The 25851-nt window shown below is 43.2% G+C and overlaps 2 protein-coding genes across 8 annotated transcripts in view; both read right to left on the bottom strand.

The window, feature by feature from the left end:
* Positions 1 to 10754, bottom strand: part of gins4 (GINS complex subunit 4 (Sld5 homolog)) — a 16245-nt gene extending 5491 nt beyond the window's left edge. Inside the window, exons 1-6 of the mRNA XM_088994743.1 lie at positions 10559 to 10754; positions 10404 to 10490; positions 2649 to 2762; positions 2465 to 2562; positions 1002 to 1090; positions 822 to 912 (exon numbers count right to left, since the gene is read on the bottom strand). Of these exons, the coding sequence (XP_088850869.1) occupies positions 822 to 912; positions 1002 to 1090; positions 2465 to 2562; positions 2649 to 2762; positions 10404 to 10490; positions 10559 to 10651 (572 nt within the window). The 5' untranslated portion in view covers positions 10652 to 10754. The remainder of the gene's footprint in view (positions 1 to 821; positions 913 to 1001; positions 1091 to 2464; positions 2563 to 2648; positions 2763 to 10403; positions 10491 to 10558) is intronic.
* A 2866-nt stretch (positions 10755 to 13620) lies between these two features.
* arid5a (AT-rich interaction domain 5A) lies at positions 13621 to 23739 on the bottom strand. 7 transcript variants are annotated; one of them, XM_088994731.1, is made up of 7 exons: positions 23692 to 23707; positions 22582 to 22640; positions 18872 to 18986; positions 18743 to 18795; positions 17200 to 17297; positions 16983 to 17133; positions 13621 to 16907 (listed from the first exon to the last, which is right to left on the bottom strand). In XM_088994731.1, the coding sequence occupies exons 1-7, from the start codon at positions 23693 to 23695 to the stop codon at positions 15846 to 15848; spliced, it is 1542 nt and encodes a 513-aa protein (XP_088850857.1). In that variant the 5' UTR covers positions 23696 to 23707; the 3' UTR covers positions 13621 to 15845. The 7 variants fall into 7 exon arrangements, with proteins under 7 accessions (XP_088850857.1, XP_088850858.1, XP_088850859.1 ...); XM_088994732.1 differs by lacking the exon at positions 23692 to 23707 and adding an exon at positions 23243 to 23557; XM_088994733.1 differs by lacking the exon at positions 23692 to 23707 and adding an exon at positions 23265 to 23557.
* Positions 23740 to 25851: the final 2112 nt, after the last annotated feature.

The raw sequence follows: 25851 nt of genomic DNA, 5'->3' as shown, positions 1-25851 counted from the left end.
CTCCCGAAGGGAGGCCTTCCTTGCCTGTTCCGCATCCTTGACCCCGCCGAGGACGTCGGTCTCAAGGGGGGATGTGCGATGTCACGAGAGGCTGGGTCCTGGAGGGCAAATACATTCACCTAAGATGGCTTCACCCAGAGAGAGTTTTGGCCCCATCTGGTGGAAGGCCTCTGAGTGTGGAGGCCGGGGAGATAAGCTCCATTGCTGTGCTCTGTGGAGAAACTGATTGCTGCATGGAACTCATCGCCAATTAGGACCATACGACAGAACACTGGATTTGGACCCTTGCTAAAAGTGGCTAGGCTACCTCGGAAGGACATCAAGAGGGGTGAGGCCTAGAAACACATGTTAAAGAACTCCGTCTTCAGTTTCACCTCAGAAGAGACTTTATTATGATTTAAGTATTGGAAGAGACGCTATTGTTGCCTTTGTTGCTTGTGAATTCCTCCTGAAACCCTTTATTAAAACCTTTGTTTGCATTCAAACCTGTCGCCCATTGCGCTCCTTGTCCTGTCCCGCTGAGAGCTAGCCTCTCATGACATTACAGTCTGCACTCAAAGAAAGGGGGTGACGAAAACTAGTCCGCCAGCCACCGTGGCGCTGTTTGACCGTGCGGTTTGGTGTTCATCCGCCAAAAACTAGTCCGCCAGGCCGTGTGGTTTGGTTCGTCAGCCAAGACTATATGCTTGCGAATTTAATGTTCATAAGGCGAAAGGTTTGTGAGCTAAAGCGTTCGTAAGTTGAGGTATCACTGTATATATGTGTGTGTGTGCGTGCGTGAGTGTGTGTCATAATCAGAGAGCCCCACAAGAGTGAAGTACCTCTGATCATCGGTTTCGGGCTCCACTAAGATGTTTTCTTGTGTCTCCTTCACTCGCAGGAAAACAAAAGAATCAAGGCATGGGGCTGGCACTGAGTTTCAATCAAAATAACCAGAATCAGTATTCAAAGCCGTCTCCAACCGACGTGTGCAAAAACTAGACAAGATGAGAACACCGTACCTGCTTTGAGCATGTCAAGTGTCTGCAAGATGGGGGGCATGTGGTTCAGTGCTACAGACTTTAAGTGGCTTTCTGTGTTTGCAGCATACCTGGACAACACACGTAAACAGCAAGGACACAACTGAAAAAAAGAATACTCGTGCCAATAAAAACATACACGTGTAAAAAGCAAGCACACAACTAAAAAAATATACTAGGGCCAACACAACTCTACCTCTTCCTCTTTTAAAACAACTTTTGCCATGAAATTATGTGCATTGATTGAATCCATAAAGTAGTTCAGCAATAACAAAACCGAGGTTGTATACCCCCCAAAAATATTTTGGACAGTTTGCGAATGAAGATGAAGCACAATTTAAAAGTTAACAACGAGGAAAAAAATATGGTTCTAATGTATTGTGTTAAGTTATATTGAAAATGAATTGAAGTCAATCATTTCTAAATGATTAGATGTTTAGTACTTCAAAGGCATATCCAATCCAATCCAAAGTGAAACACAACTAAACTATATTGATGTACTGTGAGATTAAAACGTTGAAGCCGATGGAACACTCTCCAGTCATTCGTTCACCGATCGTGTACCATTGCACCAAAATCTGGTGCAATGGTACTTGATTTTGAGAAGCACAGTGGGGTACATCTACCTAACAAGGTTTCTGCAACTTCACTCAAGTGTGAATCAAGACATTAAATTTGAGACCAGCTTCACAATATTCTAAATGTGCCATGTTGTCTCATGCTTCTGGAGTACACAAATAAAGTTGCATCTGCCTTTAAACGGATTCCCACCCCAACACAACATTTTTTTTCTTTAGAAACTGTACAAACGAGTGTCTCGTAATCTTGTGAACATCCTCTGGTCGTTGATTTCACATTTTAGTGAATGTTTGTTGAACTCTTGAATTTGGGGCTAATACTGTCTATGTGGCGTCATCTTCAGGATAAACACTGTACTGCATAGGAATTTAGATTTCTGAAATCATTTCGACGTAGTTGTGCGACGACAGAGGGCCAGTCTGGTACATGCCTCAGTAGTGAGTTGGGATAGTAGCGTTTGTGAACATTTCTTTTATATCAAGTTTCAGATTAGTTTTTTATTCGGATCGTATTTTGTATGTTTATTTATCATAGACTGTCCTACCATAAGAATTACTGAGGTCATAGTTTATTCTTCGGGGGTCATATTCTATTACTTTTTGTGTGTGTAGTCTTGGTGTATAGTATTTGTATCTGGAGCGTAGTTGGTCATTGTGGCTGTCAATCATAGACACCTACGTCCGAAAGGCATTGCCACTTTTGAGTGTTGTTTTCAAAAATATAGGCTAGCATGCATGCTGACTCTAAAGCTGAGGAACTTTGAGGAATTTTTTAAGGCTCCGATTTATCCGCGACGCTAATGACAACAAGCCCCATAATACATGGGTGGATGTCGGTTCTGCTGTCCTGTACTATGCTTAGCTCACTCTTTAGCAAAGGCGAACTCCTCAGGTGAAAGCAGTGCTGGTTCTCCTTTGCTGCGAGACTTTTCCTTCTCAAGAACGTGTGGAAAGAACTTTTCAATCTAAACCCAAAAACACACAAAACCACGGTGTCAAATACATAGTATGAAATGCCAGCCGAGCTGAAAAACATTTGCTGAACTGTGACCTTCTGTAAGCGAGAGCGCAGGTAGCTGCACAGCACAAAGCGGATTCGGTCAATCTCCATGCGATGGATGCTGGCTTTGGGGTCACCTTTCTTCACCCTCTGTAGGTTTGCTTCCTGGAGAAAGTAAGGGATGACTAGACTCAGTGGAATATACAAACATACCATACATGAAAAGTCTGCAAAACCCCGACAGGTTGTGATATTAAAAATGAGATCAAGATAAAATAATTTAAAATACATGTCCACAATTAATGTGATCTACAAACCGTACAACTTAACCAAGACAAAAAAATAAAACAATCACATTCAATTCATGTTAAATGAGAGGAAGCAGAAACTTGCCAAAGATTTACCCCATATAATGTTTAGCTATTCAAGTAGGCTTTTCCTGTTATTAAATTTAGCTTTTTGCATTCCCATGTTTTTACTTTGATATTTATTGTCAATTGGCAAAATGTAGCCACAAGGGGGCACAAGCCAGTGTCTTGTTGTGCCGGTCCCAAGCCCGGATAAATACATAGGGTTGTGTCAGGAAGGGCATCCGACGTAAAAAAAATTGCCAAAACAAATATGCGAATCAAACCTATGAATCCCATACCGGATCGGTCGAGGCCCGGGTTAACAACGGCCACCATTGGTACTGTTGACCTTCAGGGTGCCAGTGGAAAATGGACTACTGTTGGTCGAAGAAGGAGAGGAGGGATGTGTGCCCGGAGGAAAAGAGAGAAATGGAACGCCAAGAGCATAGAACTAAGAGTAGGAACTTTGAATGTAGGAACAATGACAGGTAAAAGTAGAGAGTTGGTTGACATTATGCAGAGAAGGAAGGTAGACATACTGTGTGTCCAGGAGACCAGGTGGAAACGGAGCAAGGCTAGAAGCTTAGGGTCAGGGTTTAAGTTGTTCTATCATGGTGAAGACAGAAACAGAAATGGAGTTGGGGTTATCTTAAAAGAGGAGTTTGTTAGGAATGTCTTGGAAGTAAAAAGAGTATCAGATAGAATGATAAGTCTGAAGCTAGAAATTGAAGGCGTGATGTTCAATGTTGTTTGCGGGTATGCCCCACAAGTAGGATGTGAGCTGGCAGAGAAGGAGAAATTTTGGTTGGACTTTGATGAAGTCATACAGAACATCCCAAGAAGTGAGAGGGTTGTACTTGGTGGAGACTTCAATGGCCATGTTGGAGCAGGAAACAAAGATGATGAGGAGGTGATGGGCAGGTTTGGACTCCAGATATGGAACGCTGAAGGACAGTTGGTGGTTGACTTTGCTAAGAGGATAGAAATGGCTATTGTGAATACTTTCTTTCAGAAGAGAGAGGAACATAGGGTGACCTACAAGAGTGGAGGCAGAAGTACACTGGTAGACTACATTTTGTGTCAACGGCGCCATCTCAAGGAAATTAGTGACTGCAAAGTAGTGGTTGGTGAGAGTGTAGCCAGACAGCATAGGTTGGTGGTGTGTAGGATGACGCTGGCAGTGAGAAAGATGAAGAACCCAAAGGCTGATGTGAGGACAAAATGGTGGAAGTTGAAAAAGGAAGAGTGTTGCATGACATTTAGGAAGGAGGTAAGACAAGCACAGGGTGGGCAAGGGGTCCTTCCAGATGACTGGCAAACTACAGCGAACATAATCAGAGACACAGGTTAGAAAGTACTTGGTGTATCGAGTGGAAGAAAGGTAGATAAGGAGACTTGGTGGTGGAATGGGGAGGTGCAGGAGTGTGTACAAAGAAAGAGGTTAGCAAAGAAGAAGTGGGACACTGAGAGGACGTACGAGAGTAGACAGCAGTACAAGGAGATGCAGCGCGCGGCTAAAGTAAAGGTGGCAAAGGCCAAACAAGAGGCCTATGATGATTTGTATGCTCGGCTGGACAGCAAGGAAGGCGAGACTGATCTTTACAGGCTGGCGAGACAGAAAGACAAAGATGGTAAGGACCTGCAGCAGGTTCGGGTGATTAAGGATAGAGATGGCAATGTATTAACCGGTGCCAGTAGTGTGATGGCAAGATGGAAAGAGTACTTTGAAGACTTGATGAATGAGGAAAATGAGAAAGAACAAAGAGTAGAAGACGTGACTGTTGTGGACCACGACATAGCAAACATTAGCAAGGATGAAGTGAGGAGGGCGCTGAAGAGGATGAAGGGGGGAAAGGCACTCGGGCCTGATGATATACCAATCGAGGTATGGAAGTGTCTTGGAGAGGTGGTGGTGGTGTTCCTGACAGGGTTATTCAACAAGATCTTAGATGGTGAACAGATGCCTGAAGAATGGAGATGAAGTGTACTCGTGCCCATTTTTAAGAACAAAGGAGATGTGCAGAGTTGTACTAGCTACAGAGGAATAAAGTTGATGAGCCATACAATGAAACTCTGGGAAAGAGTAGTTGAAGCTAGACTAAGAGCAGAAGTGAACATTTGTGAGCAGTAGTATGGCTCCATGCCAAAAAAAAAAAAGTACGACAGATGCAGTGTTTGCTTTAAGAATGCTGATAGAGAAGTACAGAGAAGGTCAGAAGGAATTGCATTGTGTCTTTGTAGATCTGGAGAAAGCGTACGACAGGGTGCCCAGAGAAGAGCTGTGGTATTGCAAGGGAAGTCTGGAGTGACAGAAAAGTATGTCAGACCGGTGCAAGACATGTATCATGACTGTAGGACAGTTGTGAGGTGTGCTGTCGGTGTGATTGAGGAATTCAAGGTGGAGGTGGGACTCCACCAGGGATCAGCTCTGAGCCCCTTCTTATTTGCTATGGTAATGGACAGGCTGGCAGACGATGTTAGACAAGAATCTCCTTGGACCATGATGTTTGCAGATGACATTGTGATCTGTAGCGAGAACAGGGAACTGGTGGCGGAGAAACTAGAGGTGTGGAGAAATGCCCTGGAAAGGAGAGGAATGAAGATCAGTCGCAGCAAAACGGAATATATGTGTGTGAATGAGAGGGATCCAAGTGCAAGAGTGATGCTACAGGGAGAAGAGATAAAGAAGGTGGAGGATTTTAAGTACTTGGGGTCAACTGTCAAGAGCAATGGAGAGTGTGGAAAAGAGGTGAAGAAGCGTCTTCAGGTAGGCTGGGGCGGCTGGAGAAAAATGTCAGGTGTGATGTGTGATAGAAGGGTTTCAGCTAGGATGAAAGGAAAAGTGTATAAAACAGTGGTGAGACCAGCCATGATGTTTGGACTGGAGACAGTGCCACTGAAGAAAAGACAGGAAGCAGAGCTGGAGGTAGCAGAGCTGAAGATGTTGAGGTTTTCTTTGGGAGTGACCAGGTTGGATAGGATCAGGAATGAGTACATTAGAGGGACAACTCATATTAGAGGCTTTGAAGAGAAAGTCAGAGAAGCCAGACTGAGATGGTTTGGACATGTCCAGAGGAGAGAGAGCAACTATATCGGGAGAAGGATGCTGAATCTTAAACTGCCAGGCAGGAGACCGAGAGGAAGACCGAAGAGGAGGTTTATGGATGTGGTCAAAGAGGACATGAAGGTAGCTGGTGTGAGAGAAGAGGATGCACAAAACCGGGATAGATGGAGGACATTGATTCGCTGTGGCGACCCCTGAAGGGAAAAGCCGAAAGGAAAAGAAGAAGATTTATTGTCAATTGGCAACCTATTTATTCTTTCATTTCATTTGAGGTTGAACTAAACAACAATGGCAAAAAATGTTCAAATTAATTTGATTTTGTACTCAGTTGTGATTAGTTCTACTTCTGGAAAATTATCAAAATGTACGACTTAGAGTGTCATTTCTGGAATGCAAAAAAAAAAATCAGGGTAAACAAGTCAAAAACTGTCCTACACCAATTGCCAGACATGAAGGTGATGCAAGATATTTGTCGTAGGTGCTAAACAGTCAGTATAAATTTCTGCAGTGCTTCAAATTTTGCTGTCAGCTCCTTAGCCATCTCCCTGATCAATTTTTCTTGTCATTTTTTCAGTATTTTTTTCTCCACTTGATGATGATTGTTTCTATTATGTTTCATTTTATTTCAAATTCTTTGGCAAGCTTTCTAGACTGAAACAATTTTTTAGCAAAGAACACTGATACTGTGGGAGTTTTTTTAATACTGTAAAAGCAAATTTTAGTTGCTGTTTGTTGAAGCACTTCAAAAAGTAGCAGGTGTGTTCTGAATCTCATCCCAAAATGTTTAGCAAAGCTTCCTCCCCGGTCAAAGGTGTGCACACTTGTCATTTGCACAGTTGTTTACTTTAGATTTTTCTTTGCCAAAGTTATATGTTACAACAATGGTGGGAACAATTTTGAAACGACATTTCTTGGTTTCATTCTATGCATTACCCAAAATTTTAATTTCAACAATAAGGGACTTGCGCCGACTAATGTATGTGTATGAAAAGTGTTATATGCTTTATCTAGTGTATCCTATTTGTTCACGCCCGGACCTCGAGTTTGTAAATAAAGTTAATGATCATGTCATGGTCAAGAGAAGCATAATGCTAAATTAAAAATCTGTGATATCGGAGGTATATCTCTTTTTAGTCAAGTTAGTCAGCGAAGGTGTTACCATGGTCACACCGCTGCATCGATTCACAGAAACGTCTCCAGACCCTTGTTCAAAATGACAGTGTTAAGTTACATTGTATGCTCATTTTGTGTAATGCTGTAATACTGAACTGATCTGGCAACCCAGCCACTACGCGACATCACGTGACTTGACAGCGATAAAAGCCAGTTTATGTATATGTTTTTGGACTTCTCGTACGACGATGAGCGCAGCGGCTGCTCTCTGTGCTCCGGCAAATAAATATCCTACTTGTATGATCTAAACAAGAGGACCATCTCGACTCTTTATTCTCCCAAATGGATCGCAAAAGCGCTGAAGATCTCAACAGGTTATGGGCCCAGGACACGTTTGGGAGATAAGGTGAAGACAGAAGTGTATCAAGACTTGAAAGAACGGTGAGCAAACGAGGCTATCGCTAACCGGCTAAACAGCGGTCAAGATGGATCAAGGAAGGGCAAGCAGGCACCTTCGACGGAGATGAAGATAAGTACGAGATATGGGAAACAAAAATGCTCGGACATTTTCATTTATTGGGACTAAAGAAGACCGTGCTAAGCGAGCCGGCGAGAAGTTCCGAAATGGCTACGGATGCAGAGAAAAATGCAGATGCGTATGCTGAATTGATAAATATGCTTGATGACAAGAGCCTCTCACTAATAATAAGAGATGCACCTGATGATGGAAGAAAGTCTTTGAAGATACTGAGGGAATATTATAAGGGAAAGGAAAACCATGGATAATAAATCTGTACACCACGCTCACGTAGCTTCAAAGGAGGAACGATGAAAGTGTTACAGACTATATCATCAAAGCCGAAACCGCCATCACAGCATTCCGAAATGCGGGAGAAACTTTGGGATCTGGACTACTTGTTGCCATGGTATTAAAAGGACTACCAGCAAGTTTCAAGCCATTCGCAATACATGTGAGGCATTCAAATGATGAAATCAAGTTTGCAGATTTCAAGACTAAGCTACGGAGTTTTGAAGCAACTGAGAAAATGAACACTGAGTCAGGGGACAGTGTGATGAAGACACAGGGTCGAAGTGGACGACAAACCACCAAAACCAACACCCGTGACCAGTACAGTGATGACACAAGCATCATGTGTTTCAAGTTTTTTCAAAGGCCGCAAAGCAAGAGAATGTCGACAGAAGACATGGTGTAGTCATTGCAAAAGCAAGACACATAAAGACGCAACGTGCAGTTGTAAGGACAAGTACAGACGAGATGACGTCAGTAAAGCGTCAGAAGATGGCAACACCGACATCGTGCTCAAGATGAGGGACAGCAAGACCAGATCAAGGGAGCAGTTGGGTCGCGACATCAGAGAGAGAGGATTGATGGTGGACACGGGAGCCACTTCGCATATCATCACCGACGTGACCATGTTCAAGAATTTCGACAGCACGTTCAAACCGGAAAGACACCGCGTGGAGCTGGCAGACGGCACACAATGCAGCGGAGTCGCACATAAAAGGGGAGATGCTGAGGTCTCTTTGATAGACATCAAATGACAAAGACATAAAGCAACGCTGAAAGACGCTTTATACATTCCTTCATACTCCCAGGACATTTTGTCTGTAAAGAAAGCAACCGCCAACGGGGCAACATTGATATTTAAAGAAGGTAAAAATTCACTGATTACGAAAGGTGGGACAAAATATGGTATACATGTGTATGGAAAGTTGTACTACAGTAAAGTCTCGTTATATCGATATCGGATATATCGATAGTCCCGGTTATATCGATAGTCCCGGTTATATCGATACTATTTCTATGCACGCACGGAGAAAATTACATTCAAACGGGGTCGGATATATCGATAGTCCCGGTTATATCGATATTTTTTCGGACTCCCTTGAATATCGATATAACGAGACTTTACTGTATTTACATATTGACAAAGAGACACAGATAAATGAAACAGATGAAAACACATATTATGGCATGAGATTAAGGCCTAAGACTAGTGAGGTCTTTCAGAAGTCTAATAAGAGAGCCCAAGAGTCATGTGTAAAAGACAGGGATGCACGCGAAAGTGCAGTCACAGAGATTAGGCTAAATGAACATAAACTCACACGACAAAGTGACACAAATGATGAACCTGAAAAAAGAAGGTATCCTACTAGGGAAAGAAAGAAACCTAGTCACTTTGATGATTTTGTGATTGAGTATAGCGATAACGATGGGGCACACACCACAGTAGACTACTGTTACAGAGCTGCGTGTGGTGTTCCGCAAACATATGCAGAGGCAATGAGATCAAATTATTCTCAAGAATGGGCAAAAGCCATGGATGAGAAAATTCAGTCATTAAATGACAACAATCCATTTACTGTAACAACCCTACCTGCGGGCAAGAAAACAGTGGGGGGTAAATGGGTATATGCTATCAAACGTGATCTAGACGTCAGAGACAAATACAAAGCACGATTTGTAGCAAAGGGCAAGAGACAGGTGGAAAACATAGACTATGGAGAGACGTTTTCACCAACAGCCAATCTAACAGGTATAAGAGTGGTGCTTAAAAAAGCAGCTCTGGAAAATGAAGAAAAGGATGATAGTCTAGTTTACAAAGTAGAAAAATCACTTTACGGTTTCAAACAATCTGGCCGAAACGGGAACAAGGTGTTATATGATTATTTCACCGATAATGAGTATAAGCAAAACCCAGGTGATTATTGTATGTATGTCAAGAAGTCAAGAAGTGACAAGGTGATCAAAATCATATGGGACGGTGATTTCATTATTGATGACTACCAATACGCAAAAACAATTGTGTTGAAATGTGAAATGTGCAAGACAGAGTTCACATTGTTCTGTTTATCTTGGTTTACATTACAGCAAACTGAGTATAAGTGGGGGTGTTAAGAAAGTTACATTGTATCATTTTGTGTAATGCTGTAATACTGAGCTGATCTGGCAACCCAGCCACTACGCGACATCACGTGACTTGACAGCGATAAAAGCCAGTTTATGTATGTTTTTTGGACTTCTCGTACGATGAGCGCAGCGGCTGCTCTCTGTGCTCCGGCAAATAAATATCCTACTTGTATGATCTAAACTAGAGTACCATCTCGACTCTTTATTCTCCCAAATGCATCGGGAAAGCGCTGAAGATCTCAACAGACAGCAAGTCTATCAGATGTTTTAGGATTCCCTTATATTTTTCTTGAAAGTTGAGGTTTAAAAAATATAAAAAGGGGAAAGGGGGTCGCACAACAACATACCATGTGTGTGAGTTGCTCCATGACACACTCCACCACCTCGGACAGGTTGGGTAGCAGCTCCGGAGAGAACTTTTCATTTAGCCAAGCCTGAGATAGAGATAAACATGAGAACGACATCAGCATTGTACACTACTTCGAAAACAACTACAACTAGCCTCCTCCAATTTTGCGATCAAGTCGGCTGGGGTCATGTCATCCTCCTGACATTCTTCTTGGCTGAGGTCGTTGTCACAGAGCGGGTTCGACATTTAATGTGTGGTGTCAGATTGAATTTTTACGACAATGAAAGCAGTTCAGCCGAAGTTCGGTTTGCTTAATGTGCTAGCGAACCGTCGATAGCAACAAGTCACTTGTTTATTCGCGCCTCTTTGGATGTTCTCGCGAGATTTTTTTATTTTAATCCTGATTTTAGACTGGAAGGTATAGTGGCTAGCCCAGGTAATTGGGCATATTTATTTCATGCAGCAATTGAATAACGAGATTTTAAATAGTTATTGGGAACATCCACATGGTTTGCACTTGATAAGAGATATATTTTTAAAGCAAAGGGGCTTAATCTCGCATGTTTTGATAATTAAGTCACTGTCGAAGAAGTGGTTATTCGCTAAAATATGCCGTGCCAGTTACTATTTTTAGTGACTGTATAATTTTTAGCAGATAAAAGAACAAATTGGCTACTTTCCTGAATGGACAAATGATTTACAGTATATTTTATTCTTCGTAGTGCCATGTGCATCAATGCACAAAATTCCATACCATCATATGGAGATTATTATGAAGGTAGCTGGTGTGAGAGAAGAGGATGCACAAAACCGGGTTAGATGGAGGATAAAGAGTTTGATGTTTCTCTTTATTTGTAAGTAGGTTCGTTGTCAGATCTCCCAGGCAGGTGACGCGCAGAGCTTGATCGTGGCGTGGAGTTGAGCAAGTCGTGCAGTGATGTCCGTCCGACGCCCGGCGTGAGTCCGAGATGACTCTGATGTGATTCTGCCTCGTGGTTCGCCCAATCTCTCTGTCCCGCGACAGCTCCTTTTATACAATTTGCAAGCGTGTGCTATGCGTCAGGGTGATACGCACATCAAGGAGATCAAGGAATTGAAAGACATGAAAGTGTTGAAAAGCGCACTTCAAAATCATACACGCGTGTGACGCAACAGGGCTCCCCTCCTGGATCCGAAGTCGGTGAAAGCGATGAAGGAAAAAGAAATAAAAACAAAAGTCATTCTGCGACATGGTGAGGCCAGGCAAGATGACGGTCACCGGGCGTGGCAGGGTCGGTGGGGAGGTTGCCGAGGAGGTTTCGTGGTGCCTGAAGTCGTTGTACGGGAGCACGGCAAAGAGTGCTCACGACTGCCAGTTTGAGTCGATCGATGGAAACTTTCCTCGCGGCCGTCGAGTCGATGCCGGAAGGTCTTCTCACCGTGAGATGTCGGACAATCGATGAGGGATTGTGAGGACGAAGGTGCGTGGGATTGGCCATGCTGCCGGGCCCGGACAGGCCGGTCATCGGCGACGGTGGCGATGATCGCGCTGCCATGGCGCTCTGCAGGACGCTGAGGAAGCACGCTGACGTCGGCGGCCGTGTCGGCCATGAAGCGTCTTCCCGAAGTCCGATCGTGGACATAAGCGATGTCCAACGATGTCCGATCGTGGACATATACGATGTCCGATCGTGGACATAAGCGATGTCCGACGATGTGCGATCGTGGACATATACGATGCAGCTAGTAGCAGAGTTGCCAGGCGAATTGGACGATGTAGGCCATCAGGGTGCGGCAGGTTTCACGGTGGGGTCGGGGCGCCCACGGGTGGTGGCGGCCCATCGGGAGCTCGGCTCGAGGGGTCTTGCTGTGAAGATGCCGGGTTCATAGGCGGCTGGGAAATCTGGGTCTTTCCATTTGGAGAGTTGATTGGGCTGAGGAGGGAAAAAAATCCTCCTGGCTAGCTCGCCAATAAAGAGTTTGATGTTTCTCTTTATTTGGAAGTAGGTTCGTTGTCAGATCTCCCAGGCAGGTGACGCGCAGAGCTTGATCGTGGCGTGGAGTTGAGCAAGTCGTGCCGTGATGTCCGTCCCACGCCCGGCGTGAGCCGGGCGTGGGCCCGAGATGACTCTGATGTGATTCTGCCTCGTGGTTCGCCCAATCTCTCTGTCCCGCGACAGCTCCTTTTATACAATTTGCAAGCGTGTGCTATGCGTCAGGGTGATACGCACATCAAGGAGATCAAGGAATTGAAAGACATGAAAGTGTTGAAAAGCGCACTTCAAAATCATACACGCGTGTGACGCAACAAGGACACTGATTCGCTGTGGCGACCCCTGAAGGGAAAAGCCGAAAGGAAAAGAAGAAGATGTGGAGATTATTATGGCTTTAACTACAGTACATTAGTATTATTCTATTTCCCATGTTATCATATACAGGAGTCGGGTGGAATTGGACTTTGGTTATTGTGTGGTATTATTAATTTCCTCCAGGGTTATAAAGAAGAGTTTGGAACCTTAAAAAATTGCAAGAAAAAAATGTTCACAAACTGTTGAATGGACAAAAACTGTAGTGTCGTGTAGCTGCAGTGTGTTACTGTTATTTCTTTGAACAACAAATACGAACGACTAGTAATTTAAAAAATACATCTCTAGTAGCACTGGTGCAATTAGATGAAATTTTTACTTCCACCGTCTCGAATTTTTGGGACTATTTTTAGTGACTGTATAACTTTTAGCCTGTGAGAATTAAAATGTACCTGGGTATTCTCTTATTTTTTTTCTACTGTCAGTGAAATTCCATGACCATCAGAATCTGTATGGTATGCGAAAAGAAGGTGACACAGTTGCTTTTCAATTGAAACAGACTTTGGCATAAATGAATTTCCCATTTATGGTTCCAATAGCCGATGTCATTTTCATTGATAGAGATCAGTGAAGCTGTGACTTACATTCAGGAAATTAAGACCACAGTTTCTTAAATGAAGAGAAAATGTAATTCAAGATTCATTACCGGAAAAAAAGGTCTCAGATTTTGTAATTTTATCCTGATGGAATTACTTTGCCATATGTCATGCATTCATGTCTTCTGACAATAGCTGAATTCGACAACTACCGGATGAGGTCACTACTCAACTGTGTATGGTTTAACATTGCTGCATAACATAAAAGTTTATCCCTGCGATCATGAATTTTACATACATATATATTTTTTAAATAGGGGGCTGTATGCTCAGTCAGATTTAGAATGTCTCCTCACAGTTCAGAGTTCAACTCTGAATTCCGGATTGTGTGGGTTTTCTTCAGATACTCTGCTGATACATTTTGAAAGACTTTAGAAAAGGGCTGCCACTAAATTATTTTGCGAGTGGACTCATGACCGATAGCAGTCGCGATTACTTGACAAATCAGATTATGTAAATAGAAAGAGATCACAAAATAAAGCAGTTGCTCTTTTAAAAACATCACAAGTTCACAACTTCAATTATTTCAAGTACTGTATGTGCAAATTAAAAGTGAAGACTGAACTTTTATTAAACTTTGCAGCTTGTACCAGGATTTTGACATCCTGTATTTGTAAATCACAGTCTCCCAGGACATGAAGTGGGAGGTCAACACCAACTCCATCCTGAGAAAGGACCAGAGGATGTACTTCCTGAGGCTGCCAAAGAAGCATGGCCTGCCACAGGAGGTGCTACAACATTTCTACACGGCTGTCATCGAATCCATCCTGTGTTGTTCCATCGCCGTTTGGTTCGGGGCCGCCACAAAAATGGACAAAATCCGACTTCAACGAACAGTTAGGACGGCAGAACAAACAATTGGCACCGCCCTACCCACTCTCAAGGACTTGCACACTGCAAGAATCCAAACTAGGGCGTGGAAAATCCTACTGGACCCTTCATACCCTGCCCACCACCTTTTCCAGCTACTCCCCTCAGGCAGGCGCTACCGATCCATGCGCACCAAATCCAGCAGACATTTAAACAGCTTCTTCCCCCAAGCCATTAACTCTTTAAACAGTAACCCAAATAGAACTGTATGGTGGCTCTTTCCAATTTTTGGATGATGACTAGTGCAGCGTCTTCTGCCGGAAACAAATTATTTGTGTGTTCTACATAGCAATAAAAATGATTCTGATTCAGATTCTGAAATGTTTCAAATTAAATTGAAGGCGATACTGCAATCGTCACATTTTTAGCAGTGGATCTTTCGTGCATTTTAAAAAGGAACCAAAACTGACGTAATATGCATAGTTGCAATATGCAATGGTAAACAACATATTGTGATGTCACGAGAGGCTGGGTTCTAGAGGGCAAATACATCCCCCTAAGATGGCTTCACCCAGAGAGAGTTTTGGCCCCATCTGGTGGAAGGCAGCAATTCAAACACCACACCTGTGGCTGATCACGGCTTGATTGGCAGGACAAGAGACAAGCTCTGTTGCTGTGCTCTGTGGAGAAACTGATTGCTGCGTGGAACTCATTGCCAGTTGGGGCCATACGACAGGAGACTGGATTTGGACCTTGCTAAAGGTGGCTAGGCTACATGAGGAGGACATCAAGAGGGGTGAGGCCTAGAAACTCATGGAAAAGAACTCCGTCTTCAGTTTCACCTCAGAAGAGACTTTATTATGATTTAAATATTGGAAGAGACACTATTCTTGCCTTCGTTACTTGTGAATTCCCCCTGACACCCTTTATTAAAACCTTTGTTTGTATTCAAACCTGTCGCCCATTGCGCTCCTTGTCCTGTCCCGCTGAGAGCTAGCCTCTCATGACATTACAATATATACAGTAAAGTCTCGTTATATCGATATCGGATATATCGATAGTCCCGGTTATATCGATACTATTTCTATGCACGCACGGAGAAAATTACATGCAAACAGGGTCGGATATATCGATAGTCCCGGTTATATTGATATTTTTTCGGACTCCCTTGAATATCGATATAACGAGACTTTACTGTAATAACATATAATAATATGAAATGCTAAATAACCTATAACATATAACATATCTTCCCAAAAGTATCTGAAATGCTCATCGACTTCTTTCAGTTGACGGTACTTGCAAATGTGCTTCTTGTGTGTGAAATCTAAGACCCAGCTGAACAAAAAGGTACAAAGTTGTTGAATCAAAGGTAACTGGTGGGAACATAATATCGTTTGTCATCTACTGCTACTAGATGGACTACTGAACTAATTGTCCTTCCCAAAAAGTGTTGTTCCCCCCCCCTGTATTTTTGGTTGAAAAAAAACCAAACATTTCCGCAAAAAGCATCGAGTTCAAATAATGGAAATCCTAGTAAAAATGGAGAAAATATGAAAACATGCCCATCCACCCATCCATGAATTTGCAAAGCAATGCATGTTTGGAAATTCCACGGAACTTGTCATCAAGGTATTTTTCCACAAGTTGAAATTGCAAACTCCTGGAGCTAAAATGAATGAATCATAGTCAGTGTTGAAAATAAAAGGTGGGAATGGTGTATGAAGTGCTGGGACCCCACAGAGGGATGGCATACGGGTAAGGGTAAATGAGAGCAGAGTGAGGCGTAGTGACAGGAAGATGGCGGTATGGGAGCTGAGACTGAGGTATTCTCATTCTGGGGTGGAAGGCCGTTTGCTGCAGCGTCATCTGGTGATGAGAGTCTCTCGTTGACATGTTGTAAAACGGCGTGACGTAAGTGGCGTGGGATAGCCTCTGCTGGGTGGGAGGAAACTTTGTTGGCATTGCCCTGAACGTTTCCCATGAGGGTAATGAGTATGAAGGCATATTTTTTAAAGATTTGCCGTGATGTGTCAAAGCCTTGTGTTGGATTCTTTGGCCTGGCCAGATAGGGGCGGGGCGCGGTAATTGTGACGATTTTTTCACAACTTTGATCAAACCACGAGATGTTGTTACACAGTCAGACTTCAAATTACTCAAAGAATGTATGAGGTCTTTGGTGGAATCTTTAGGCTCTCGAATGTGATTTTTATCTCCTGATGAGTTCAGTTGATCTCTGTCTTTCCTCTTTCCTGTTGGATCTTTTGATGTTTGTCCCCTGGGGGTGTCATCATTTCCTATAAAACCGTCGGGGGCCAAATCTGAGTTTGGTGCAGAGTTCTGTTCGTCCTCTGATGAGATGGAGCAAAGGGATGGGCTCCTGGAGGAGAAGGAGGAGGAAGAGAGAGGGCCAAGCGAACTTTCAGAGGAGTCACACTTGTGGCTGCCTGAGGGTGATGACGTGGAGCGATGGATAACAGAAGCCCTGTCACTCGCCCCCTGTGGATCTGCTCGAAGGCTGGCCTGTGCTATGCGCTTCTTTTTCTCCAAAGGAGAGATGACCTTTCCAAATGCTGAGGAGGTGTTCGGAGACCAGGCTGTTGTTGCGGGGCTATGCAGCAGGTGTGAATATGCATGAAGGTCAGGGGTAAGAGACGTTTGTGGCTGAGGTCTGTCAGTGTCAGCTGACCACAAAGCAGAATCAGGATACACCACTGCTGCAGTCGGACTAACCATCTCTTGAAGCAACCTCTGCCAAAAAAAAATAGTTGAAAGTTGTAATAATCACGACACAGGAAACTTTCATCAAGAATGACATCTTGATACCTCTTTTTCTTTGTCTGCTTTGCTCCTTTTCCCCTTCCACATTGCTTTTATTTTCCCTCCCGAGTTCCTTTTATAATGCTTCCTTGGTTTACTGAGAGGCAGAGGCTTATCATCTTCTCCTTTTAAGTGTCTTTCGTAAGGCAACACTAGCCTGCAAGGTGAGTCAAAATGTATGGATAAACATCAATGAATACAGGTAATATCTGATTGGCTGTACCTCTCATAGTGTCTGCGAGTGCAGGTTGCAGCACTGGTGCTCCCGGGACTTCCTCCTAGTTCATCGTACACTTTCTTCCACAGGCGGCATGCGGTCACCTGGAGACAATATTGCTTTGTGACATTATTCATGACATACATAAAAAAACGCAACATAGTAGTCTCACTAGTGCTGTTTTAACTCAATACACATGCATTTGCCATAACCATTTGTATGAAATTAGTAAAAACATGAATTCACAAAGATCCATTTTAATAGGAACCCATTTTCAAATTGTAGACAATATTCAGAATTTTCCCACTCGGAAATAGCCTCTGTCTTAATCATGTTAAAAATGTTCAATCAATGGTAAAAAAAAAAAAATCACTTATAGTAACAGCCACTTCTCACCTGCAGAAAAAATATCCTGTGACTGGAAAGTGTTTTGAAAGGTGCTTATAAATTAAATGTATTATTATTATTATTTATTAATTAATTACTATAACACTTAATTGTTAAAATTAGCTTTTTTTCACATTTTTGCGATAGTGGCGTGCCACATTATTATTTTTTTTCAATGAAAGAAATGTGCTTTGGCTCATAAAAGATTGAAAAACTGCTCTAGCCACTAATAGGACTTCTTCAGATCAACCACTTGAATCCAGTGGTACACGCCATGTAACACTGGATTGAATATTTGTACAGCAGCAACTGAGTGGTGCCCCTCTTGTTCTGCATGAAAATGTATTGTTACACAATAGAACAAAGTCATTCACTAGACCGTGTTGTAACCTCAAAATGGCAAAGACCCCTCCCCCCGCCCACCTAAATGGCACAACATGAGATGCTGTGGGGGAAAAAAGTGTTCTTATTGAGGATTAATTCACCTGGGAAATTGATGGCATTAACAAACATGTCATAATCCATTCAGTGCTGTTTAGGAAAGAAATTGTGATTACTAATGCGTGTGCCTATTTTGTCACCACTGTCCTTTTTCGATGCAGGGCCAGCAGTCTCTTATTTCCAGTGGCGGCCTGAGGCATAGGTCAGGTAAGAGTTTGCTTGAGAATGCACCGACACTGCTCTCGGACGAGAATGACGGATGACTGGAATTTTCTTGATAAAGTGGTTGGTGCTTGTATGATCCAAGCAGTGAACATGAATAAATGAGTAAGAATGATGTTTATTTTTTCTAACTTCACAAATATATTGCAGTCAAGTCTCCATTATAATAAACAAAGTGCTGACGCATTTCGGCAGCTGTATATGAACAATAGATTAGAAGAGAATTCATGGGCCAGCACACCTGTGACCGTTGTGGCGAAAAGGTGATAAAATGGATGGATGGGCGTGGTGCATATATCAATGTTTATATTGTTAGTTTGGAAATGAGAAGTGGTGAATTGACTGCAAAATGCCACGAAATAACGCGATTCATCATACTGTAGTCATAATAATGTATTGAGATTTTAGTATTTGCCAAATGCTCCTCTTCCACTTGATAAACATCTGTGTAGTTTGCTCAAGCATTAAATGAATATTTCAATGGATGAAACTGACTTACCGAATTATATCCACCCAACTTGTCAACTGCCTTGAAGATCATCCAAAGGTCAACTGGGAGTAAAAACCAGCAGATAATAAATTAACTTCAATAAACTTTTCTTACAGTTTTGAGCAGTCACACACTCACTCTGTTTGAAGCCCAAATGTGGAATCCTTTCAATGGGTGAACCCCGTTCCTTCATGAAGGAGTGAAGACTTGATACAAATAGCTTCTTCTCCATATGCAGCAGGCTGGATCCTTCCTTACATTCATGGTGGACAGAGACAGAGGGATATGTCTAAGTTGGACAAAAGCACTGCATTACAACAACTACCCCCATTCGTATACAGTACTTTATGAAGCCAATGGGGGAAATTGCATAATAATAATAATAATACATTTCATTTATAAGTGCCTTTCAAAACTCTCAAGGTCACTTTACAGTCACAGGATCAGTTTTTCTGTGGGTGAGCAGTGGCAGCCACGTGCAAGCGTTCACTCAACCCGGAATAACTCAAATAGATAGAAAGTTAGCTAGCTAATAGAGAACTAATATATTGTGATTTGTGACATCAGTATATTCATATATGTATATTTGTATTTAAAAAAATGTATGTTCTCTAAACAAGGAAAAGAGCAAAACACCAGGAGGTTGAAAAATGAGACGGAGCTCGACTGGCCCGCCTGTACTAATGATGCCTTGGCCGACTACAGCGCCAAACAGATCCCGCTGAATGTGCGTCATCTCGTCCGTGGTATTGAAAGTGCTGCGAAAAGTGGCGGGAACTCCTCAGACAGTACTGGAATTCAACGTTAATTAAATTCACACAATTATCACATCTGTCATCAAAAGTAATAGTATAGATATAATGGAAAAGGTGCACATCGGTCTCTCGTGGTCACGTCAAGGCAACCATCTGCGATACAAGGTCACGGAATGAAGCCACGACTCTAATTTGAATGGATGAGACAGTAAAGTGTTTACATCAAGTTTCATTATTTACAACAAATATCCTTCAGAGTGGATGTCGGCTGTTTCGACGTGAGCTATTTTGATGCAGCTTTCAGTTTAGGGCATTCATTTGGCTGAATCGGCTCAATAAAAGTGATATCTTTTTCACCATATCAACGCATATCTTGTCTGTAGCAAATGGCAGTTGCTATGTATTTGTGTTTTGCTAAAATCGAAATTCACAATTTATTAAAAAAAAATCTCCAAGTGGCCCGGCAGTCAAGTGGTTAGCACAATGACTTCACAGTACACTAACCAGGTTCAATGTGGAGGTCCGTGTGGAGTTTGCTTACAGTATTCTCCCCTGTGCCTATGTGGGTTTTCTCCCTGGTCTGTTGGTTTCCTCCCATATTCCAAAGTCGTGTATGGAACACTTAAAATTGTTCCTTAGTGTGAGTGTGTGTGTGTGTAAATGGTTGTTTGTTTCTGTGTGCCTGGCAATTGGCTGGCAACCGGTTCAGGGTGTCTTCGGCCTCCTGTCCGAAGACAGCAGCGACCCTAGTGAGGAGAAGGTGTTTTGGAAAATGAATGAATAAATCTATAGGACACCCCAAAAGTCGTTATTGCATCCCTGACACCTTTCAAACAGCCCACAATCTCAGTGAAAGGAATTGACAATGTCACTATTTGTGGTTTGCAAGGAAATAGAAATGAAACAATACGAGTCTGCACAAAATTGTCTTCTTAGAGAAGTTTACAGAAGAAGAGAAGGAGCTATTCAAAAAAAGTGTTCCTTGTGCACATGACATTGAGCGTGAACCAGTATTACCAGACAAATACAAAGTTGTGTAAGCTGTGAAAAGTATGGCAATGAGTCAGGTTGAATATTCAAACGCGAAACCTCACATTGACAATCAGATCGTCACTTTCGATACATTGGAACTATGAAAACGCGCAATGGGTGTTATTGATATTTTCATTTGACTCAACAAATTGTGGTCACTTTAAGGCGGCCGCTCAACAATAAACAGCTCAAGGCAGTTTCACGTTGAATCAAGTTCCTCTATGCGGTTCCTGGTTCCGAGAAGTCAGGCAGTGCCGTGAGTAATAGCGAAGGTGCGGGGCCACCATGCGAGCATCGATTGAGTCAACCTCCCGGCCGGCCGGCACTGCTCTTTCCAGTTTTGTTGTTGCACTCTTTGAGCCCCTCAGTGGTCTACTTCAAACACACACAACACTTGTTGCCTTTATGAGACAACATAAGAGTTGTGTGTACTCCTCCATCTCTGAAAGGTGACAACAGATACGTTTGCAACAGGTGACAACAGGGGACAGTTGGATTGTTTCCTAAATTATACTGTACTCAATGTATTTAACCAAGCAGTTCAATCCATTTATTGTGGGTATTTATTTATTTTTTTGTCTTGTGACAGGCATTTTTCCAGATTTGAGTGGGCGTGTCACATCAATGTCTGCAGGTACTTGAATAACAGAGGTTGACTTCATACGTCATAATGAGGTGACGACCTGATCTGCTTGTTTTGCATTTCCCCTTTTATTGCCCACTGCGAACAATTGAGAAACTGCATAAACGTCAGACATAAACCATATCCCTTACTCATTTTGACCTCTGATATACATTGGGAAAAAAAATTGATGGCATAGAACCTTGAAGACAGTAGCCTTTCCTTCCTGTTTGTGTTGTCATGTTGCATCTGATTTTTTCCCCCTCAGCGGTTTAAATAAGGGTTATGTTTTAAAAACTTGATTTTTTAGATAACTGCCCTCAGAAAATAAAATGCAAACATTTTTGTATTGTTAAGGCTTAGAATTCTATCACTTCATTGATGTTTATCATTTAAACACAATCCTTTTATGATTATTATTTTCAGATTTTAAACAAATGATCAAAAAGTAAAACACAAGGAGGGGAAAAACTGAAATATGACCTGGAAGCAACGATTGGCTAATACTGAGACTCTGTCGCTGCAAAGCCTTTTCATTGAATCTCATTTTTTTGAGCAGGAGCAGATGGAGCTAATCAAACTGTGATGCTAGAAGAAAGAAAGGACACGAAATGTCAAGCTTTTCTTCATACTGACAAGATGTCACTATTTGACCAAATTTGTTTCGAACTACTGTAATGTAGACTGGCATTGGAAGTTGCACTTAATATCCTCCACCAACTGCAGAGTGGGTAGAGCTGTTGAATTAAAACCCCTTGGGCACAGGTGGCAAAGTGAATGATCCGTCCCACCGATCATTTTCTTCAGCCCACGAAAGCAAATCAAGCATGTCCAGTGCCATGTCTGAACCAAAATTTCAAATTGTCCCATGTAAACAACATTAACAGTCAATATTTTTCCTTCAAATTTGAAAACTAGTTATTCGTTAATTTGTTGAGCGCTCGAGATGTAATATGTGAAAGGGATTAAGTATTCTAATGGTTTGCCCAAATTCATAATAGTCCCTGAGAGTAAACCGTAACTACAATGTGGGCCACGGCAAAAATTAGTTTGACACCATTGACGTCAAACGTCATCTACGTGGGCATTTCGCTGCTCCAGGCCGGCCAGAGGTCAACACAGGAACCAGCAACCTGGGAAAATTTGACCTACCAATCTGCGCTTCACATTGTACCTCACGCTCAGTTACCAGAAGTAAATTCTGCCTTCAAAGAAGAATCACATGATTCTTCTTACTCATTTCACAAGTAGGGCAGAAATGACACATACGATCAAGCGCTTCAAATTTTGCACTCCTTATGAAATGCGGCAAAAAAGGGAAATGAGAATGCGTCTGTGTGTAGTCATGTCTGCAGTCACACATCAACTGTAATTGATGCAAATACATCACAGAGCAACCATCAGGTCAATAAATTTTAAAAACCAGCAGTTTTTCTTACCTGAACTGTTGTCTCCATATCCTCCTCACTGAGTGTCATCGCGCTCTGATCCTCACGAGCTAAACAAAAAAGACACTGTGTTGTATTAGTTTGCTTCACATAAAATAATATGCAACATCATTTGAATGGAGTAGCTGTTTCCATCACCGTAATTGTCACAATATTTAAACAGTTGTGTGAACATATGGTCACTGGAGTCTGATATGAAACCACAGGTCACAAACCACTTCCTGCTTACGAACACAAGCTCTGTATAATTTTTTTATATGCAGACTAAGCTCTACATTCGATAAGTCTGAAGCCATTATTTTAGGTACAACTGCACTTTCATGTTAAGAGAGCCCAACATGATATCTGGATTTCCCTTTTTGAGAGAGGTGTATTCATTTCACCAGATGTTGGAATTGTATTAACACAACACTATCACATCCTAATTCAAAAGTTGTCTTTAATTTCTGTCACACAAAAAATGTACTAATTTGATTCATTTAATGTTACATTCTTTCACTGAGTGTTTCTTCAAAACAACAACAAAAACACACATGCAATCAACCCCAAAAGTGTGAACCGTTGTTTCAATAAAGTACGTATTCGCAAATGAAGTCCAACAAAGATCAGCGTTTCAAAAAAAAATATTGCTTTTGTCGAATGTAAGACTTACATTTTAAAATGAAGGAAAGTACCTGAAGGCCATTAGTGTCTGCTCTTATCTCTTCAACTGCTTTCTCATTTGTGTGTAAAACCAATACGCTCCTTTTTAGATCGCTTGCTTCCTGTGCTGCGGCTTCAGATTCGCATTCTGCGTTCAATATAAACCCCGACTTCTCTATTTCATCGATGGGAGTTGTATTTCAAAGACATCACTTCTATTGTACAGATCATTCAAACTAATTACTTGACACACCACAAAGACACAAAATATTTCTTTTTGTCAAATGTATATTTTCATTGCTCAGGGATAGCTTCTTTTTATATTCACGAGTATGAACCAACTATTCATATTAAATATAGATTGTGATAAGAGTCATTGCCTTTTCACAGGACAAATGATGTTACTTGAAAAAACCAATTATCAATAAAAACTAATTGATGTGAATAAATGATTCTCACCCATAGATTTCTTCCAGTGGGAGTGTATTTTGTGACTGTCGAGCAAGCTTTGACAAAAAACAATGTCTACCACGACACATGCTCATTGGTTGACATGTATCACACACCGTCACGCGCACACACACGCGCACGCACACACGCACACAAGCACACGCGTCCGAGCCGGCTCTCCGTTTTTATATGAAATATGGTATTTAGGATGAGCCAGGGAACCAATTAATCTTATAAAAAAAAACTATTCGATGAAAATAATTGAACATTTAAGAAACAAGACAACGTCAATGCATCAATTGATTGTATTGTGGCGGGCACTGGGACCGGGCATCTCACCCAGCAGGTGTACGGGAGGGGGCGGGTTTATGTCACATATATTTCACTGCAGTTTCGGTTTTACTTTACTTTCTCCTTGTTAGCAGTTGGAATAAAGACGTACTCCAATCGACCGTGTGTTCTCATTCCTCAACTGCTACACTGGTGACCCCAACGTTCGAAATGTTCATGACAGCAGACGAAGAGATATCTTCCACGGCCATGCCGGCACGACCGGCGCCTCAGCACGCAGTTGCCGCCTACGCCGCGAAGCTGCCCGAGTTTTGGAGTAGCGACCCGGCTTCGTGGTTCCAACATGTGGAAGCGCTTTTCCACCTACGAGGCGTCACGACAGATGAGCCGAAATATTATCTGGTCGTGGCGTCTCTCAACGAACAGACGACTCGTCGTGTGCTGCCTCTCTTGCGTGCACCTCCACCGAGCGAAAAATACGCAGCGCTCAAACACCTGCTGCTCCGACGGTTCACGTTGTCGGCCTCTGAGAGAGCAGACAGGCTTCTTTCTCTTCCCGGACTCGGCGACGGAACAGCAGTGGACCTGATGGACAAAATGTTGTCGCTACTGGGTTCGGATGACGGCGGATTCCTGTTCCCCTACGTGTTCCTTCGCCAGCTACCGGCCTCTGTGCGCGCCGTGCTAGCCAACTCGACGTGCCTAGCCACCGGCGACTACCGAGGTTTGGCTGAAGAAGCGGACCGGGTGCTGCTGGCGACACGGAGGTTCGCCGTGCAAAGCGTGACGGCCGAACCCCTCGGCGGAGCGGCAGCGAACATCGACCCGACCCTAGTAGCCGGAGTGGTCACGCGGAAGCGACACGAGAAAGCCCTCTGTTTTTTCCACCAGCGGTTTGGCGCCAAGGCCCGACGCTGCACACCACCCTGCACCTACGAGGCTCCGGGAAACGCCAGCGCCGGCACCCAATAGCGGCCGTGGGTGCCGGCAACGAAAGCGAGCTGCTTTTTATCACAGACTCCTCGTCAGGTAGACGTTTTCTGGTGGACAGCGGGGCACAAGTAAGCCTGCTGACGCCCACGGCCTCGGACAAAACGGCAGGTGGATGTGGGCCTCCCCTGCGCGCAGCTAACGGCTCGCCCATCGCCAGCTTTGGCACCAGGTCGGTAACTGTGTGTTTCCACGAACGAAAATTCGAGTGGGACTTTATTGTGGCCTCGATTACAGTTCCGATAATCGGCGCGGATTTTTTATGCGCTCATGGACTGCTTGTGGACATTGCTAACCGTCGTTTGATCGACGCCATCTCTTTCGCCACTTTCCCATGTGAGGCTGGAGGGCTTGGAGCGTTGACGCACGCAAATTATTTAACGTCAGGTAACGTTTATGAACGCCTGCTTACCGATTATCCGTCGTTAACCACACCCGCCTTTTCCAATGCCGATACAAAACACGGGGTACAACATTTCATTCCCACGGTTGGCCCGCCAGTTTTTGCCCGCGCTCGTCGCCTCGACGCGGCAAAATTGGCAATGGCGAAAGGGGAGTTCGCGACGATGGAGCGCTTGGGCATCGTGAGGCGTTCCAACAGCCCGTGGGCCTCACCATTGCACATGGTGCCCAAAAGTGACGGTTCTTGGCGGCCGTGCGGTGATTTTCGTCGGCTTAATAATGTAACCACACACGACCGTTATCCAATTCCGCACATCCAGGACTTTTCCGCACGTTTGGCCGGAGCCGTGATCTTTTCCAAAGTTGATCTCGTTCGCGGTTATCACCAGGTTCCGGTACAGGCAGAAGATGTGCCAAAAACTGCAGTAATAACCCCTTTTGGCCTCTTTGAATTCCTCCGTATGCCTTTTGGCCTGAAGGGGGCGG

The sequence above is a fragment of the Hippocampus bargibanti genome, linkage group LG04 (genome assembly GCF_051943395.1).
Source record: "Hippocampus bargibanti isolate YZ-2025 linkage group LG04, ASM5194339v1, whole genome shotgun sequence".
Taxonomy (NCBI): domain Eukaryota; kingdom Metazoa; phylum Chordata; class Actinopteri; order Syngnathiformes; family Syngnathidae; genus Hippocampus; species Hippocampus bargibanti.
Note: the sequence above shows the minus strand (reverse complement) of the source record. Positions and strands in the feature narration are given on the sequence as shown.